Genomic DNA, 20,673 nt, shown 5'->3' on the forward strand with positions numbered 1-20,673 from the left:
CTGCTGTTCACATCAAGATCAGGTACAGCACCCTAGCTACTGCAGTTGCCATGGATATTACAGAAGTGCACAAAAAGCAACATGCTCCATTTTGTGCAAAATACACAGACTCTGTTCCACAGGTGTTTTGAGAGACCAGATCAATTTCTCCTTCTCTCACCTTTTCTATCTCCAAGTCAATGTTGTAGAGAGCCCTCTGAAGCCGAAGGTTAACCAGGTGGATGATTTTGTTCTCCTCTTCAGGACTAGGATGGTCATCATTGTCCACTAGAAGATGGCCCTTCTGCTCTGCCAGCACAGCTTGCTGTCCCTCACTTTGCAGCTTCATTTTCTCCTTCTTGCTCTTTGCGACTTTCTTGTCTTTTTTCACTTTGGGGGTCAACTTTGGTGAGCTCTGGACGCTGGCGTGGGAGAAGTCCCAAGCCAAAGTAGCATTTTTCACCTCTATCGCGGTTTGAGGATTGGCTGGTTTTTTCTTTATCATATGAACCTCTTCCATTAGAAATAAACTCTGATAGGAGTTGTGAGAGAGGTGTAAAGATGAGACACCTGGTCAAGACTGGGAGACAAGCCTACGGCACACTCACGCAGCAAAACACATCAGGCTATACAGTGGGAGGAAGCTGAAGAGCAAAAGGTAGCTCATTAGTGTAAACTAACTCCAGGCCTGCTAAGTGGCCTGGGCATTCCTGGATGTGGTGGAAGCACTTGGATACAGTAAGGGCTTCACTGAACTGCAATATTCTGGATGTTGCATGAGGGCTTATTTTTCTAACACTGTTTGCAATTCTGATTTCCAGGCACAAAACACACAAGCAAAATACAGGGGTTGGAGAGCAGAGGTCACTAGGAGGGAAAGCAAGTGACTTGCTCTGCACACCGGCTCATTACAGGAGTTGTAATGACTGCCTGCAGCCCCCTGCAAAAGGGGTATATCTGTTACTGGCAAATAGTAATCAGATTTGGACGACCTAAGATTGCATGAAAATAAAAAACCATTAAGCCCATCGTATCATGTTCTCCACCACATCCATCAATTTTCATAATCAACAGATTAGGAAAAGTTTTCACACAATTACAAAATAAAATACAATCATTTCCACTTACACATCCTATATTTTGAACTAAAAAGCCTTTGCAATTACAGAAGTGTCAAGTTCCAGTCTTAATCTTGTGCTTGCTACACCTGAATCATACATCCGTAAGAAAGCTCATACTCATTTACACAACCAGAAAGCCAGTTACATTTTTGTGACATGACAGCATCCCCACTTTGTGTTACATTCCCTAAACAAACTATTCTGTTTACAGTCTTAATATATAAACACTTTCACCTCTCCCTGTCTTCTAAAACTTCCCCCAAAACTCCTATCAGTGTAACTGGACTTAAGACTGGTTTAGGATGACTCCTACAAAAAAATTAAATACAAAATTTAGTCGCAGGCATGTTGTGCCTTTATTTTTTTTAAAGGATAGTGTTAGAAGAGACTAAGAATTATTATTCTGTGAGCCACTATCCCATCTAGCCCAGTATCCCATTTCCAGCAGGGGTCAACCTCAAACCCCTGCAATCATTAAATGAGAATATCTTGCTTGCCCCAGTCATTACCTTAAACGTTTAATATTCCTGGACTGGATTTGTACCCCTTATGCAGGATAACTATATCTGGAGTTTTAAGTGCAAAGAAAAAGAACTGCTCAGACATTAAAATAGAATTGGCTGTAAACTGTCTCCTTAGTGTCCTTTATACACATACAACGCTCCACGGTGACAGATAAAAGCACAAGGCCAAAGAACTGCTTACCTTAAATCTGTCAACAGACACAGATGCCTCAGATAGAGACTTCACTGAGAAAGGTGTTACTTTTAGAGCAAAAGTCATTGAATTAAAGACAGTAACCACTGTGAATGCCTAAAAACAAGACAAGGAAGAGAATCATATTTGGATGCAACATACCCAACCAGCAATTCCAACCATCTAAAGGCACACAGCAGCAATTCAAAGCCATGGAAAAGAAAACACAATTTAAGAACAGCCATTTCAAGACTGAACACATTCTGGAGCAGCAAAAAGCAGCAGATCCCTATGACACTTTCCCCAGTGCTTTCTAACCAAGACAAATATGTTTCAAAATATCATCAGTGTTTGCAAGTCCACTGAAAATGGCAGACAGCAAAATTCTGCTTCAGCCTGACTTTTGAAAGCCTGTGTTCAAATCCCATCTTAACTCAGTGAGACACAGTTCTGTGCTGTTTGCATCCAAACACCTTATGCAGAAATTCCAGTGTCCAATTGAAATAGCAGCCACGAAGGCTGGTTCATATTCAGCTCAAAACCTGTTCTGGGGAAGGCCAGGGCTTCAACAGCACTTGGCTTTTTTTTTTTTTTTTCCCCCCCACAAAATGCAACAATATATCTGCTGTTGTCACATCCATTAGATGTTCAATTTTGTGAGCCAGGTGAGGAACAAAGAACATGCTAAAGAGATTGCATGTATCTTTATTGCAGCTTAACAGAAAAGCAACCGTAGTAATCTTGTAAAGAATATTTTCAACATCGACAAGCTAACCAGTTACCTGAGCTGCTGTAAGATCGTAGCCAAGGATCATATGGACAGAAAACGTCACCACACTGGCAATAACTACAACTATGGGAGCCACACCCACAGTGATGCTCTGGAAGTAGCCTGCACGCTCTAAGATTTTACGTTCTTCCTCCCGAATTTCTAGAAATATAAATAGGGGCACCACGTTTGAAGTAGGATTCAGAGGATTACATACACAGCAGACACTATCCACAGCACTAGAAACACCAAAAGAGGCCTAACTTTATGCTTTAGCATTTATCACATCACATACTTCCCTGAAAGAATCACAGTAACAGAGGCAAATATAATTGTCTGTAAATCTCCATAAAAATAGAAATCTTTTTACTTTTATCAAAAATAGGCGCAGACCACACACTTAAATGACTTATAAGTAGACTAAAATTTAAAAATTAGAGCAAAGTTTCAAACACTATTATGCTAGAAAGTGAAACTTCAGAAACAGGACTGTTCTTCCAACCCATCAGGCATGAGAGAAACAGGGAGCGTGAGGGATGGCTGTGCTATTACACTGCGTTTGCATCAACAGTCCTGGTGCTAAGCTAGAAAGATTCACCAGAATACTAAGCAATGGAGCATTTGTACAAAAGGGGAACAGAAGTTGTACCAACTCACTTTGAACATTCTGAGAAAATGCTTTAACCCAGGCATACATTTTAATGAACTTAATGTAATTAAGAACTTCATTCATCTTCTGCACGCGCTCATCTGTTGTTGCTACACATTTTCTTCTGAAATAAGCCGTGAGGCGCGATATGAACATCTGAAATGAAGCATCACCACAAAACATTAGCAGCAACTCTGAAATGGCAACTACAAAGTCCTCCTCACTACCAGGAAAAGCAAATTCTGATTCTGAAACAGGATCTCAATTATGGGCCGAAAGGCAGTCATTTTGACATAAACAGCAGGATAAAAGTGCTCTTCATTCTCCCACATCACCTGCACTGAACACTAAACTCATGACAGGAAGTCTACATGAAAATGGTGAAAACAAAGCAATGGGCTTTTACCATTAATATTGAATAGTCATAGTACTAGTTCTTTAAAGTTTCTGAAGTACAAAAAATACAAACACAAGAGCCTCAAGACAAACTAAATTAATCCTCATAATCAAATGGACATTAGAACTCCCTTTAATCAACCATTTAACCTGAACTTTTATTAGGCATAAAAAAGAGCTAGAGTTTGCACAGCCAGGTCAAGTTTTATAATATGCCAGTGCTAGGAGAGTGTGAAAACAATATTAACATCTTTACTAAACTAATCTGAAAAGAACCAGTTGTTCATATGTTCCTAGCTATTTTTATTCACACTTTCCTGAAATCCAAAGGGAACACACTTCATTAGTAAGTTTCCTGCTCTTTGCCACCTCTTGTCAATTCCCCTTCAACACAAGAAGGCTGCTGAAAACAACTGAATATAATCAAACTCTACCCCTTATCATTACTTTTTTGCTGGGGAGCTGAAGAGGCGGGATATAATTCCCAATATATTCATCCTTTCTGTTCTGCAGATAAATTAGACTGAAGTGGACTTCAAAGTATTCCACCTCTCTGCTCTTTTAAACTGAAGACTCTGAAAAACATTAACAAATATTCAGCAGCCTCACAACACACTTTCGAGGCAAGAAGATTTTGGCTCAGGCCAGCCTACTTTACAGTTCAGCAGAGTAGAGGCAGCAGTATCTAAACCAAGGGCACTTCTCTCACTAATGGGTGCTCTTCAGCATCTTTTGTAGAACTCAGGAGTGGTTAGTTCTTGTCTGAAACACGTAGCACTGAGCAACGGCTTTGCACAACCTGAAGGCCTTCTGTCTCCCCAGAGTCAACCGCAAATGCTCGAGCTCTGCTCATTTCACAGTGTAACTTAGCTATGCATATTTATCTCAAAGCCCAAGCTATTCACTTTCCCAGTTCCATCTTCTAATTCACTTTAGCACTTTTGAATTTCAGATTTCCAGATTTCTGCTTTTTATGCCATCTTTGGGAACAACTTCAGTATCATGCAGCATCATAAATAGGCTTAATCTAGCACTTTTCAACACCTGTTCCGGACTATACATGTCTAAACTAAGAAAAATGAAGCATTCAAAGGATTACTGAAGTTTCTTCAACTCACCATTGCTGGGTAGAACAGGATGAAGACAGCAGAGCCCAAGAAGCCTGTTGGACCCAGGATGATCACATTATAAACCATTCCCAGGATGGCCACAATAGGGCCCCCAGCCAACAAACTGCCAACTGCTGCAGCTTCAAACATCCTTTGACCATCATTGGAGCATACATTTATGAGCTGAAAAAACACACATACCATAGATCATTTAGATTTAGGACACAACTCATCCTCAAAGGAATGAACTGCATATTCCTTTTCATCCAGCTGTTTCCAAGAGACTCTGTGGCTTACCTCTCCAAGAGACTTCTCCTTGATATTCTTCAGCTTGAGAATTTTCTTAAATGCCATAGTCAAGATAGCTCCACGCAGTCTAACCCCCGTGCGGTAATTTAAAGCCCAAGTTAGTGCAAGGGACCAGGATCGCACAATTTCCGTCATAAAGATGCCAAAAACTAAAAACAAGCTGTACTGCAGGTTGGACTCACTCTGCTGTGTATATTCCAAGAGATGTTTCACAACGAAGGCCTACAGGAAGAAATGCAAACTTGCATGAACACCCATCATCGCAGAGGACCATGCAACAACTTTATGTTAAGTTAGAAATAAGTAGGCTACTTTGCTTTTAAAAGAGCCATTTGAAATAGAAAGCTGCTTCTTTCTAGAAGTAAAAGATGTCAATAAAAGGCGTACTGTAACACAAAGCCCTGCTGAGAGCCAGGCACTGGGGCAAATTTAGTAAGTAAAGAAAGTTTAATTTGGAACCACATTTCTTGCAGAAGACTTCTAATCTTCCATGTCTTCTAACTTAACATAAATCTGTCAGTTAGCTGAAAGCAATGCATTATCATATAGAAGAGTTGTAAAATATAGTTGCTACTTATACATCTGAGCACATTAAGAGACATTCCTTTATATGATATTAAGACCTTTTTTATTTTATCTTTGGTTTGCTTCAAACGTGCTTATTTGATAAAAAGGAACAATGTACCTACAGTTGTAGTGGGGAAGAGTGAGAAGGACATTTGCAAAACATTCCTGGAAATAAACATCAGCAGTTTAATAGTAAAGAAAAAAACAAGCAGAAAGCACAAGGTACGCAATACCATAAATCATTGGGGAACAGGGAAAAAGAAAAAGGAAAAAAACATTAACCATTCACTCCCCCCCCACCCCATCTCCCTCCAAAACCATAAACATTTTACCTCAGGAATCAACATTTCAAACATCACCTGCAGAAAGATGGTAGCCCCCAAGCCACTGATTCCCACTTCCAGCTCTTTGTGGTCCAACAACACAATATAGCATCATATAAGTCAAAATCACCAACAATGTAAGTACTATTGACTGAGGAACAACAAGCTTTTATTTGAAACAAAGTGCCATCTTCAAATGGTAACATCTCACAAACACCGTACAAAAGGTAAAGCATTGTATAAAAATACAATCTGCACATACAGGATAATTATAAAAGGCTAGTATCTAACAATCAGTCTTAACCTCAAAAACAAACTGGAATTGAAACTACACACACAAAAAAATTAAAGATACAAAATCAGAATAAATATATGTTTATGAAGTCCAAAAGGAAGTCAAACTTGCAGATGCCAGTGCGGGGCTTCCAAGGCTGCACAGATTCTGAAATCTGGTTTAAAAGTATGCTACAGTAAGGCTTCACAGATAATGAAAGGAGATTTCTTAGGGAGCTTTTTAATAAATGATGCTTTAAGATGCTGGTGCTTGTATTAGCATATCATAAGTGGAGAATTACCTTTGCCCACAACGAAAACAGAAAAAAAAAATCTGAGACCAAAGAAAATATTCTAGAAGCCTTTCACAGTCCGTTGAAGTCCTCTTGGCTAAACCAGGCTTTGCAAATAAGAGTTCTCTACAGTATGAAGAGAGAGGAAAAAAACCAAAACCCCGCTATTTCAGCAAAGGTATCAATAGCTATAGCCCAGCACCAAACAACAGAAAAAAAAATGGAGAGAAAACTCGTCTGTTCTGAGGAAAGTAAATCTGCATGTCAGAACCAAGGAAACATGCTGTAAATAATTTGATCTTTCATTTTCCCAGGTGTGAATTAAAGCCAGATGTCCATGAGGTTCTAGAGTGGCCACTGAGAATTTGCGCACTGATCCCTGAACAAATGTGAGGGGCTCACATTCACAGATCTACTGCATTCCAGCTTTATCTTTACTTGGATTTAGTTTTACATCCACTGTTTGGGACCACAACTGCATACAGTTGGTTTGCAGTTACTAAGAAGAATACTGACTTCTTTTTCCATTATTCAATCCAACATATGCAACTGAGTCACTGAGCAGTGGGGTGAAAATCCCCCTTTTTCCTCATGAGCTGTAACTCAACATGGTCGCAGACTGCAAGCACTTTCTCACACACCACAGCATTGCTGAAAGTCTCCAAGAGAGGATGTATAAAGATAGCAGATGTTTCCTGGGGTCTCATTCCTCTCAAAACTTTTTAGTGCATTTTTTTTCAGCATTATTTTATAGCATCATCATTCTCCAGTGATGAAATAGAGACCAGCTTACATTATAGCTTTTTTATTTTTTTTCTCCTCCACAAGAAAGAGATGAAACAACAAAATTAAAGAATTTTGAAAAGGGAGAGGGAAAGAAGTCGCACAAAGTTAACATTTACATCTGAGAACATTCTGTTTGAATTCAAACTAATTTAATGAAAAAAAAATCCAGCACAAAGTTCTTTACAAAACAAGCAAATTACAGTACAAATCAATTTCAGACTAAAGGGGAAAACGAATTTGTGCGGCTATCACCGTAGTAGTTGGTACTAGCTGCTCGGCTGTCTTAAGCATTCCCATGGAATAAACATTACCTTACCTTTGCTCTTGGCGGCGGCTCTGCCCAGCAGGACTGCCTCATCCTGACGCAGAAAACAGCCATCCTGGAAATTCTAAAGAACAGCTTCTGTCACTGGTCCCACTGCAGCGCGGGCGGCCCCACCGCAGCCAGTGCACGGGGCGGGCTGCAACTGGAGCCAGCTGGGAAAGTGGGAAACTTACCTCCAGCAGCTGACCACCCCCCTCCAAAAACTGACCAAACTGTCAAGCTGTGCTCCACTGAGATGGCAAGGTTCCCCATCTCCCAAACTGGAAGACTAGCTCTGAACAGTTGCAAACAGGTACATTGTTCAGACCCAGAGTTAAACTGATTGTCTTCAGTGAATCAAATAACTTGGTTGCTTCTCAACTCAAATAGGGAAGTTTTGGTAGTTGGTTAACTGGCAAGTCTCTCACTGAAGATAAATATTATCTCACTCTAGTAGTGCATTCTGATGGTTATTACAAGACAGTCTGACACAGGTGGCTGTATTCACCAGGCTACAGGTTGAGTCACTGGGCCAGATGCAGCATTTATCAAAATAAAAGGCAGAAGATCCTTGAAGGAGCTGTCTGATATCAAAACACAGAGACAGGATGTCTGCAACAGCTCCCTCACAGCTATAACCATCACAGTGCTCATTCGCAAAGCCACAGCTGCAGGTTGGCGCTCCAAGCTCATAAAAATTCTACTCAAAATTTTAACCAAGTTTAACATAGTGTTTAATTCAATTTTGATTGCTTTTGCCAATGCACAAAGTCAAATCAAGTGCTTTTCCTGATCTCCCTTTTCACCTTCAGGTGAGTGGAAGGGTGTAGCACCGCAGGAAAGCACTGACACGTCAGAGGAGACAGCGCAGGCACAGCCACGAGGCATGCCGGTTCGGAAAACGAGGAGGGGTGGTACAGACTCATTTTTCATGCCAAATAATGGAACCAAAAACACATGGTTCTTTAGAGAGAGGAAAATATGCCTGTAAATAGGCAAGTGTCTATAGATAATTTCAAATCATCCAAATCAAGCATCAACAGCAACCTCAGCTCCCAACCTAGTCAAGTTTGTTTTTTGACTCCTTCTCCCCCACCGTTTAGTAGTTTGGTTGTGACAGATTGAGGAAATCACTCTAAGGAAATTAGGGGCAACCCTGCTGCAAGTTCCCTGCTTAACACAAAAGCAGCTACTAAAGCCCTGTAGTGAAACAATGACAGAAGCTCTTCTTGGGGAAAGCTAGTGCTGTTAAAAACTTAATCATGATTTATTGTTAATTAACAAAGTATGTTCAGATGTTTTATAAATAGCACAAACTACTATAAATTATTACTGTGAAAACAGGACCACAAAAACATTTATTGTTATTCATATTACATGAAATAAAGCAAACTTTAAAAAAAGGTTTAAAAAGCAGAACATTTTTTATAAGAAATTTATAAGCAGGACATCATTTTAAAAAGACATTTCACCTAACAGTGCACCCAAGTGTACTTACCCAAGAAATGAACCTTCAGCTTACCAGCACACTGAAACGTGTACTACAAGCAGTAATATTGGTCCTACTCCTCAAGGGAAATGCGCAGAGAATAAATTTAGTCAAAATTTCAACTGCAAATCTGCACAGTACGTGCAACAAACAGGTGACAAAAATGGCGTGAATGTCAAGTCCCATATGTTGTATCTTCATTATGACCCACAGCAACAAACAGCAGCAGTTCCTAGAGGCAATAATGTACTAACACTCCTACTTGGAACCTCTCTGACCATTCTCTGGAAGATCGGTAAAGACTATCCACAGATTTCTCAAGCCCTGCTTACTTTAGTTTTAATTAGCGCGCTAATAAAATTGTTTGGTTCCACTTCTTGAAGACTGTGCTATTAATGCCAATAATCTAAGTGTTTTACCGTACTGAATTTTATTACAAAATAAATTTACAAAAATCAAAAAGAAAACACAAAAGATCTCCACGTAAGAATTTTATGCAAAAGAGACAACAAAGTAGTTGAAGAACTTTAAACTAAGCTCAAAACCAAAGAGAAAAACCAAGCATACATTTCTTCCAAGATACCTAAACTTCTCCTCCCTTCCCCAAAAATGTGGCCTCAGTATTCAGCAACTGATCCAGCAGCTGTAGGAAATCTATCTTGGATTACCGACTCTGGAATTTAGCCCCACCAGAATTTCTAACTACTCAAAACATTTAAGTGACTCTGCATGAAATTTTAATATTACACATTTGGGCATGAAATGGAGCCCTCTGGGGTTGCTAAAAAAAGGATGGATATTACTTACTGGTCCGCTAAAACCTGCGAGCTGCGTGATCATCAGACACACTATGGAAATGATGAGTCTGGTGCGGCAGAAAACCCACACAACCCTCCGGAGAGAAGCGTCATCAGGTCCAGTTTCTTTCAGTTCTTCCTGCCACAACCTCTCCAGCCTAATAAAAACACAAGTCCTCCTGGTAAAAATCTTTAGCCAACATTAAGAGGTACAAGCTCACAGGCACTTGCTCTGACATTTCCAAGCACTTCCTAGCTAAGAGCAACAGAAATCACTAGATTTTAAAAGAAATACATAGATGGTTCACTCTCTGAGTTAGAGAAGTATTTCCATCTTGAAATCTTTATTTTGTGTTAATTCTTCCTAAAAGAGGGATGGAAAATAAAATGCCTTTTGCTTTGTGTAGAGTTGTTTTTACCATCTTAACCCATTGATTTATCGCCACCTTTCCTTTCTAATCTGGCATAAGTGATGAGAAATCAAAACTTGAGAAAAATTCTCATTAGTCATTAGCAGGCTAGCCTAATTGTAAGATCTGAGTCATATACAAATAGCCTTGCTAGTTACAATATTTATCATTATTTCAGTACAATATTTCTTTCAAACTAATTATTGAGAGACAGCTTTGCATAAGAAAGAAATAGTTTGAAGATGCAAAACCAGAAAAGCAATTGCAAAACACTCCTGGACACAAAATGTTCGACAAAATTCACTGAAATCAGTGAGATTACAGAGGAAGTGTAGCAAGAGTAAGCAATCTGTGAAAGATAAAGAACTAAATCACATTCTTCTAATGGAGAAAGGCAAAACAAAATTATCAGTGCTGCTTTTCTAGGGCAGTATAGCATCATCACTTATGAAATAAAGGAAATAAAAATAAAATGGACCAACATATGTCTACCTTCTACAGTTGACATCTGAAGACTCATGCCTTGACAAAGACCACACATCATCCATAAACAATTCCCCTTTTTTGTATGCTTTGTGGGCCAAAGGAGTGAGCCAGGAGAAGGTCATGCAGGAAAAAAGTCCAGCATTATCAACAGGGTGCGGGTGTCTAAAAGAAAGAAAATATAAATCAAAAACACAAAAGACACAGCCAAATGAAGAAGGAAACAGTATTGTAACCCCCAAGGAAACCAAAGTCTCCTCCCATTACAGGTACATAAAGTTCCACCTGACCTTATTATAATATTATAAATTATGATGTTTTCAGCTTCAGAGACCTACAGGTGCAATCCTGTTTTGGGACTGGTTTGAAACACAGACATTGCACCAATTCCTCTTCAGCTGAGACTCACTTGGAAGTCGTCCGTATGGGCTTCAGCGCATTCAGGCCGTGGTGGTATTTGCCCTTGTGATGCTCCTCGTCAAGCATCCTCAGCTGGGAGTGCACAGAGGTGTCCAGGGGGAGGCCCTCTGCGCGAGCCGCCGCTTCCAAGGCATCCTGGCATTCAACCTGCTTCCACGGGAGAGACACCAGAGATCAAAGCTGTGTTGGAAGCCACCAGCTCCTGACGGCTGCAACTTCAGAGCTCTTATTGCTGTAAATCATTGCGACATTGGTCAGCACTGTTTAAACATCTCGAGGACAAGCAAAGACACGGAAGGCACGTGCTATAGATCTGCTTTAGATTGCTGCTTGGGAAACAAATTAATGCCAGCACTGCGGCGGCGCAGTCAAAGGGTAAGCGGATAGACCAGCCTAGTCTTGTCTGTCAAGTTTTGGATATTGCCGCAGGACAAATGCTTCAGAGAAAGGAAATACAAAGGAGGAAAATTATGAAACTTAGTGTCTTATGATGGCAACTCTTCATAAATCCAGAAAGTCAGGCACTGGCCTATGCCCTAAAGTTAGGCATACATGCTTGAGAAACTTAAACTCTCTCAGCATGATTCAGATATTCATAGGCACAGAAATCCAAATTATTTTCAGAATCCTATAGGACATGGCCTCAAAAATTACCAGGATTAGATCACAAAATATAAATCCATATTATGCAGAAGAATCCTTTCCTCCTTTTTTTTTTTTTTTTTTTTTTAAATCATTTGGTGCTTTTTCTTTAAACTAAAGGAAGCAAAGATTTTTTTCTGCTCCCAGCCATACTTCTCAATGCCTCATCAGTTTTAGTAGTAATTGTTTAAAAGGCAAACTGTATCTCAGTAGAGCTTTTCCACAGTCCTAACACAATGCAGATTTAAAATTTTAACAGAAGAAAGGAAACAGCAATGATAGGGAGAAGCCAAAATGTTGGAGAGTTCAAATAAACGTTTTGACCAAAAGCCAGAGGTGACAAAACTATCTGAAGATACGAGCTTGCTATCCACCCCAGAGAGGGCCCAGCACTGCTTCTCGTAGCTCAATGGACCATTTATTGCAGTGTTATATTATTTGTTGTATTCTAACTCTTTGAAATTGAGCTACTTTGTGGATGAGCCCAGTTCTGACTTAAAAACATATTCCTGGCTGTTTCAAATGAATAGATACTGTATTTATTCTTGTTAGTTGCTTTGCTAGAACAAGGTTATTTTATTCCTCTGCAAACAGCAACTGTAACTACCTCGTGGATTCCTTTAAACACAATAGCCACAAAGCGCTAACTGCCGTCAACAAGTATTCAATTCCTAAACTCTCATTATGTTTTTTTTTCCCCCACAAAAATGCCATCATTTATCTGAGACTCAGTTCATACTATGTTAACATCTAAGCACACAGTATATTAAGCCACCAACTAGCTTTCACTCATGTGAAGAACAGGAAACTGATAATAGTTTTAATCTGTTCTTTGCTTAAGTAAGGTACTTAAGTATTGCTTAAGCTTGTCATAAACTACCCATGGTCCTTGCCTCAGAAAACTTACTCTCTGAATCTAAAGCTGGGATTACAAAAGAAGACAGCAGAGTAACAAGAAAACAAGGGAACGGAACACAATGATACATGAAGTGACTCAGAAATGTGCAACGCTTCAAGGCTGAACTGAACATAAATTAAATGAGAAATCTTTTAACCACTCACTCACTGAGGGCAGTAACTTCTTACTAAATCTATGCTAAACAGCATAAATACAGGACTGGCCAAAGATGGCTCAAAGGATTCGGTGTGGGGTAAGAACTTTTGTACCCACCCATGCTTTCCTGAGCACAGAACACACTCAAAGCTGCAGCTGGCTGCGCTGCCCATGTGCACGACACCAGGCAGACCTGCCTAGTGCCAGTAACGGGCCCTGCCACCACCTACTCCCAGAATTACCTTTTTTCAGAGTAGAGCTACCAGCTCCTACTAGGATAAGGGCCTACGTCCCCCAAAAAGCGATCCAAAAAAATCAAAAACACAGCATTAGTGTAAAGTTCTTCACCATTTACAAACAAGAGCTTTTTTAAAAAAATAAGAAAACCAATTACACAATACTGCATTTTTAGACAATTCAAAGACAATGATCTTAAGCACTTGCATCTAAAACAATTAATTATACTCTCCTGAGGCAGAAACATGGATCAAATATGTATTTATGTGTGTATACACACACACACATAGATGCACACACGCACAGGAATAGCACCCAGCACTGTTAACCTTAAACCTAAGGTCCAAGTTCCTATTATGTTTATAAATGTTCTTCAACTGGCATCATGATTGTCTGCAAAATTGGTTTTCATGGCAGATAGCAATGCAATACAATAAGCGCCAGCAGTGTTACTGAAATGTATACCTAATAAATCACAGACGTGCTATCAAAGATCAGACAGAACTTTTGCTAATTCACTAATGGCTAATATCAACAGAAATAATAAAACAGTTGATAACCCTACCACTGTCAACAGAAAATAATAAAACAGGTGATAATCTCCCCAATTAACAAAAGCAAAGAAGTATTCACAGAATCAAAACAAGCTTAAATCAGATATTAACTAAAAAAGTCTATAGAGTTATTCAGGCATTTCTCAAAAAACAGCAGTTTACCACTCAGCATCATCAAAAAGGTAAAAAAAAAAAAAAAAAAAGTTTATGAAAATAATGTTAGGAAAGACACATAGGACAAAGCAGAAGACATTAGCACAGCATTTCAAAATTGCCCCTTGCTTGCCTCCTTTTTGAATATCACAGTCACTTCCCAGATGCTTCAGCTCAAAAAGAATATCATGCTTAAATGACCATCAGCAAGGAGTACGACTGGGGTTACCACAGCTTCGGCACAAAGGGAAATGTAACGCACTGCAACTCTTCAGCTGAGTGGGGCGGGCGGAAATAAGACACAGTAGCTCTATAAAGTCACAAATGGCACAAAGAGAACTAATGAATAATCAATTGTTTTTGTAAAAAAAGAACTGAGATACTGATATAATTCTATTTAAATTCAGAATTCTGCATGCTGTAAAATTCAAACACATAAATGGATATTGGAGCTCATCAAACACACATCAGAGGGCAACCAGGGATCACTTGCTCAGCATCTCTTACTGAGAGACACCGGCCTCCAACTAAAGCTTCAGACCTGTGGGCAAATCTAACAAGGGTGATGGTGCCACACTCCTAGTGTGGTGAAGCAGTAGCACATATGGTTGCAAGTTAATATGATTCAACAGATAACTAGGAAAATTAACTGAAGGAACAATACAGTTTAAGTTTTAAACCCTAGCTGAGCCTATTGAGAAAACTTGAGGCTGTTACCACCACACACCTATGATCTTGTCTCATTCTTATACGTCAGTATTTAGCAAACAGATGGGCAGGGAAGGAGAAGCTTGTGCTGCTGCCATAGAGAACTGCCCCTCGCCAAGGGATCTCCCTTCTGCGAAATGGGAGGATGATAAAACCCTACCCACATCTTTTATCACGATTGCCCTGCCTACAGTCAATAAATTGACTGTATTGACAGTGCTGTGAGGAAGCTCCAGAACAGAGCCATGGCTGGCTCGAGACACGCCGGAACAGAAAGACTGGGCAAGGGCAGGAAAAGGAGTTCAAGGGCAAGCAGAGAGAATCACTCCTACAAGCAGACACAAGTACCAGCTGCACAATCTCTTGCCAAGGTCATGGCAGGGGGCCAAGAAAGTACACGAAATCCAGCAGAGCTACAAAGTTGTCAATTTTACAAGATGTCAAAGGGAAGCAAGAGAATCACCAGGAAGATTAGGTAAGAAAGCAAACGAACCTCACAGGAGGTTGCAGATATGGAAAAAACAGTGAGATGCCAACACTTCACACAGGCAGCAGTGTCATATTTGAGAGAGCAAACAGCAGCAGCAACTTATTGATTGTCATCCAGAGAACAGGATGACTTATATCACCAGACAGGCCTGGAGGCCAAACACATCACACTTCCCACCCCCTCTTGCAGAGCAAAGGTATGATTTGTGTGCATTCCAAGAGCCAAATCCCACCCACCAACCATAGCCTCTTCCACGAGGTAGAACATCTCCCAGGCCTAAAGCAATCAGCATTGAAGTGAGAGGAGATCTATCTTCCTGCCTGCAACACACAGGAAACTAGAGGAGACTCATGAAGTCTTTCACTCACCCTTACAACTGGGAAAGAAAAGTTGCTACAGTTTATTTAATATAATAGGAAGTTACAATCCCTTTCAGATGAAGCCGATTTGGGCACTGTTGCAGAACAGGAACTCCCACCCCTTATTTGCAGAGCAGGGCTCATCAGGCCTCACTCCTACCTTCAAGTTCCTGGTATGAGGTGGCAAAGGGGGAACCAGCAGATCAGAGTAGAAGAACTCAATAGGAGGGTATTGTGGCAAGGAATAAAATCAGATATTCAGTCTGTCTTGTCAGTGCTTAGGATGTGGGCTAAACAGCCCTTTAACAGGCTTCCTTTCTTTATTATAAGATTGATGTTTTTAAAAAGAGATAGTAATTAGCTTTCATAGGATGGGGAAGAACAGGATCAACAGTTCCACTTAGTTTCAGGATAATTAAAAACAGCACACACAAGTTCAAGGAGCACTTTGAAATTTTAATTGCATTCTTCTCACAAGAAATTCTTCTGGCTCTCCTAAGGCATATTCTCACTTGAAAGGGGTTTTGATGCACTGTTTTTGCAGGTAGCACAGGTGATTCTTATGTCACTGCTGCCCAAATTTCTAAGTGACTAAATTCAGGAACATGCAGAAAGAATGTGTGCAGGCCTGCAGCTCCCAGCACAGTCATAGCTGCACCTGCCTGCTGAAGCAGGTGCAGTAACTTTGTGCTCCATCCAGTCTCCTCACTTGAGATTTGATGCAGTGTACTTCATAAAAGCAGTAATAAGGACCTTTGTAGCATTAGATTCCCAGTCTTCTGTGTAGCTAGAATGCTTTATAATACCATGATCAGAGCACGAGCCCATTCAGGACTAGATTGTTTTATTATTCACCCCTTCCAGCTGCCTCGCTGAAGCAAAGGCAGGAAGTAGCAGGCTAAGACACTGAGGGGGCACAGAGGGAGCCATTCAGCCTTTAGACACTTGCATGCATTGATCGACAGGCAGCATTGCTGAGTTCCCACGGCACAAAGTCACAGCAACTACCACACAGTTTTAGATTCCCAGGAGTTACAGCTTCCAGATCTGCTGCAACAAACCACACTGGGGAATTAGGGCCTCCACGTTCTCTTACCTTCTCAGAATTGGGGCATAAATGAAAGCTCATGTCTCTGCTGCCTCCCCAGCTTCTGCTACAGAGTTAAAACAGCTCTTTACCAAACCTAGAGACAAGTGAAGCTGTGCTACATTCCCCTTAGGTGAAAAAGCTCCTCAGCTTTTCATCTGTGCTCTGACTTGCCATAAGAGCTCCAAGATTACACCTAAAAACAGTCATTCACTAACAGTTACATGTAGCCTCATTAGAGGAGACCTTTGCAGTTGCTCATTTCTGAGCTAGAATTAGCACAAGTTGAAGCTGGCATTTTAGTCAGTTTTGAAGCTAACCAGGGCTTATACACCCTCATATTAGAGAAGTCTCCAGTGATGCTTGATGCTGATAACAAGGCTCTGCAAGCTCAACAACGGTGTTTGTGACAGACCCAAATGTTCTAGTAAGGACAGCTGTAGAGTGAGCACTCCAGTGCACGGAGCCCTTGCTGAGGACAGGTACAGTACCAGGTTCTCCCACAAACACTGCTCATTTGACCTCGTGCTCAAGTTCTGGCAAGAATAGCTCACCTCAATGCTAATTCTAAACTTTTCCCTGGCAAATCCACTCACTCACAGAATCCAAAAAATACACAGCTTTGCTTAGTGTGTTTTAGGATTTTTTTTTTTAGTAGCTCCTATGTATGTATTTGATCAGCAGCTGTGTACCAAACTGGCATCCGATACACATAAATCATGTCCTCTGTGCACTAACTAGTGTATGATCAGGTAATTACAGGATATAGAACTTATTCCACAGAGCTGAGGTTGTATACTTTATCTAGGACATGAGCTACAACTTAGTGTACACTAACAGTGCAGAAACAGTAGACCCCTGTGGAATGAGAAATAATGATCAGCCCTACCAAGTTGCCCTTTAAAATTAGCTCCCTAAATAGGCTCTGACCACAAAGCTGGAAAACTGAAGTCTTCACTAAGCAGATCACAAACTGGCAGAGCACAGGTTGAGGATTTGGCTCCTAGCTTGCTCACACATTATCTTGGCCTACATGCCAACTGCTGTGGGATGCTGGCAGCATTCTTCACTCAGGCCATATTGAGCTGGGTCATAGCAGAAGGCATATACATTAATTTAATACATCAGGAATATCTGAAGATTCTTTAAAATTAAGTTTCTCTGGAATGAAACCATCACTGAATGACAGCAGAAGGCTTGAAACCGCATTTGCCCATCCTGATGGAACAGTTCCATTCCCTTTCCTGTACCAACAGGTTTTAAGATGTAAGGGGCAACCCAACCAGAAAAAAAATGAACAATTAGTAAGCTAGAAGTAAACACCCCAGGGCTCCAAACATAGGGCAACTTTGATTCATCTTTCAGTTCAGAGGCTTATTCCTCTCATGGGAATGAAATACAAATAGAACAGTGGTCAGAGCAGCCAGACCAGGACTTGAGCTGACCATTCCTTTGTACTAGACTAGGGATGTTCAAAAAATCAGTAACAATCTCGGTACCTAAAGGTATCAGTACTCCCTAAACACAAGTGATTTTTGCCTCAATTCAAACTAAACTACTAGCTTGGGTAGTTCTATTAGCCCCTTGTGGCAGTTCTTAGAAATTCAGTCTAGAACTTTAAGACTACATGGCAGAAGGCTTCAACACTAAAATCCTATGAAGTAAAAGATGCTGCAAGTTTTCCTTAAGTGATGTTAATCAACTGTCTGCCTACCTTTGATCATGAGCAGGCTGGTTTACAAGTCTGCTCTGGACAAAGGAACAGCAGACAGACAATACTGGCACACAGCCAGAATTGGGGTTCTCATGTGGTTGACTTTAGACAAAGGATGGTTAGTGCATCAATGAAAACTGTTGAATTAAAGCAGAGGCCTTGAATAAGCCAGGGCACTGGTGTACATACAAGTGCCTTGCACAAGGACAAATTCAGACTTGGCAACAGGAGGGCCAAAAAGGCAAATATGTTTCGGGTAGTCAGCCCTCCAACTTTGAGGGGAGCTTAGAACTTGGTAGGCAGATGAGTATGTTCTGTTCCCAGTTGAGAGTAAGTAGAGGTAAACAGAAGCAGCAGGGTAGAAATAACATCACTGCTTCAAAAATCATTAAAATCATCATGAAAAATTAACCAACAACTGAAGCATTTCAGCAGTAGTGGCAGAAGTCTAACTGGAAAGAGTTAAGACAACCTGACAGAACATGATTCTAATTAAGGTAGCAGGCTTAGTTCTTTGGGCATATCATGGAATTAATCTCTAGTAAGCAGCATGTACACATGCTTTCACATGCTCCAGTTCTATCAGTGGTGAAATAGTGTGATTATATTCAAAGATTAACTGTTGACATCATGGATTTTAAAAATTTAGCTCCCATTGGATACCTAACTAAAATTTTTTAGAAGAAATATCTTCAATATGTAGGCACTTATCTAGAATTTGCCTTCCTGAGTTCATTGAGAATCTCACTGAAGATTCTCAATATAACCAATAGAAGTTGAAATTCAGAGGTAAGTTTCTGACTCACTAAATAGCTGAGCTTTGAACTCTAGATCATGTTACAAGCTCCTGATATGGTTGCACCATGTCCTTACCTCAAACACTTGGAAGATGGGATCATTGTAAACCAAAGCTAAAGCACTAATGGAAGCAGACGGATGCCTGCCTTTCCACTAGTCAAATATGGAATATCATCCACATCACTTTAGCAAAGGTACCTACACCAGATACATTTCAGTAAATACTATCAGGACAGTTTGACCACTGAAACTGGATTTGAAGCATGCTATCCTTCAGATTGCTTTATCCATTTACCCTTGTCTCCTTCAGCATGGGAAAATATTCCAGTTCTAACCTTCCCTTACTTATAGACTCTGGCTCCATTTACTTTTTCCTTAATTCTTTCCTTCTATGTCCTTTTCTCAGCACAACATATTGTATTTGCCATCCTCCCCCCAAGTATCCAGGAGTGGCCTGTGCCCACAGTGACTTCCATTTGCCCGAGGACCCCAGCATCCCAGCATTTCACCATGCAGATGGTCACCCATCTGAAGCAATGGGAAGTGGTGTACCCTGCAGGAAAGCCTTTCCTCTGAAGACGGGCATTCAGACTGGCCAGTCCCCCTGCTCCCTAGAGCTTTAGCACAATACACTTGCCATCTACCATACTACATGTAGACACACCTCAGAAGGATGAGAAGACTCCAGTGCAGTTAAAGAAATTGTATAGGCTGCATCATGCTTTGTTCTTATTGACTATTTATCAGCTACTTGTTGTTCAGTTAAAACTTTATCCATGAAGGGAACAAGGACATGCAGCACCTCTCATGGACACTATTCACAGAATGGATATAGCCAGACATACCTAAGTTTCCTACTACTACAGCTGCTCATTACAACACTAAACTATCAATCTATAGGTAACAAATCTGATGCACTTCCTCCATATGCATGGTCTGTTGTTAACAGAAAACAGATCCTCAAGCTGCAAAGTTTAGCCACAGACATGCAGATAGGATGGCAGCAATTGCAAGTCTGAACAGAAGTGCAGTCATTTTGCTCCAGCATCAAGAACCCACTCCTAAACACCACATCTAGTCAAAATTGTTTGGAGCATGTTATTTGTGAATTTGTACCCTAGCACTATTAATTCAGAGTTTAGAATTAAGAGTGAAGTTCAAGAACACTGCTTAAAATGAGAATAAGCTTCTTCATCTTCAGTTGCTCTTAATTAATGGGAGGAGCAAAACACTCATTTACATGCTATTCCAGCAAATGTTCCTTTGCAGAGGCCTGTATTTGAAAAGCGCCCATCTCCAAAACCACTTTCAGAACAAATTATTTCCTTTCTTCATCTGTCATTTTATAGGAGATTTCACCGACACAATGGGGTCTGCTTGCTTCCTCGGGGCACACCACCTCCATTAGAGGAAGAAATAAATGCAATTATTTCAAATATAACTTTAGGAGCATGCTAGTATTTTGAGAACAAAGAATCCTAAAGGCACAAGTAGATACTAGTATTTAAAAACATCCTTTAGTTTCTTCAGCAGGAAGAGTAGCTTTTTATATTAAAGCTTACTGCATATAGTGCTAAGCAGCAAGTACACCTAGAAGTTATTTCCATTTGGAAGATTAGTGCTTCTATAGACAGAAACTCCAATTGGTGTGGTATTATGCACTAGGCAGGTGTAACTAATACCTTTTGTAAGCTACATCAAGAC

General features: G+C 40.4%; 1 protein-coding gene across 1 annotated transcript in view; it reads right to left on the reverse strand.

Annotated features, from left to right (window-relative positions):
* ABCC5 (ATP binding cassette subfamily C member 5) overlaps nt 1-20,673 on the reverse strand; it is a 43,391-nt gene that overhangs the window by 18,966 nt on the left and 3,752 nt on the right. The window contains exons 2-10 of the mRNA XM_088523823.1: nt 11,163-11,320; nt 10,763-10,918; nt 9,871-10,018; nt 5,017-5,250; nt 4,729-4,902; nt 3,223-3,370; nt 2,579-2,727; nt 1,806-1,913; nt 161-511 (exon numbers count right to left, since the gene is read on the reverse strand). Coding sequence (XP_088379949.1) covers nt 161-511; nt 1,806-1,913; nt 2,579-2,727; nt 3,223-3,370; nt 4,729-4,902; nt 5,017-5,250; nt 9,871-10,018; nt 10,763-10,918; nt 11,163-11,320 — 1,626 coding nt within the window. The remainder of the gene's footprint in view (nt 1-160; nt 512-1,805; nt 1,914-2,578; nt 2,728-3,222; nt 3,371-4,728; nt 4,903-5,016; nt 5,251-9,870; nt 10,019-10,762; nt 10,919-11,162; nt 11,321-20,673) is intronic.

Source organism: Tinamus guttatus, unplaced genomic scaffold (genome assembly GCF_059628265.1).
Source record: "Tinamus guttatus ecotype Peru unplaced genomic scaffold, ASM5962826v1 Tinamus_guttatus_pri_ptg000198l, whole genome shotgun sequence".
In the NCBI taxonomy this organism is placed as follows: Eukaryota; Metazoa; Chordata; class Aves; order Tinamiformes; family Tinamidae; genus Tinamus; species Tinamus guttatus.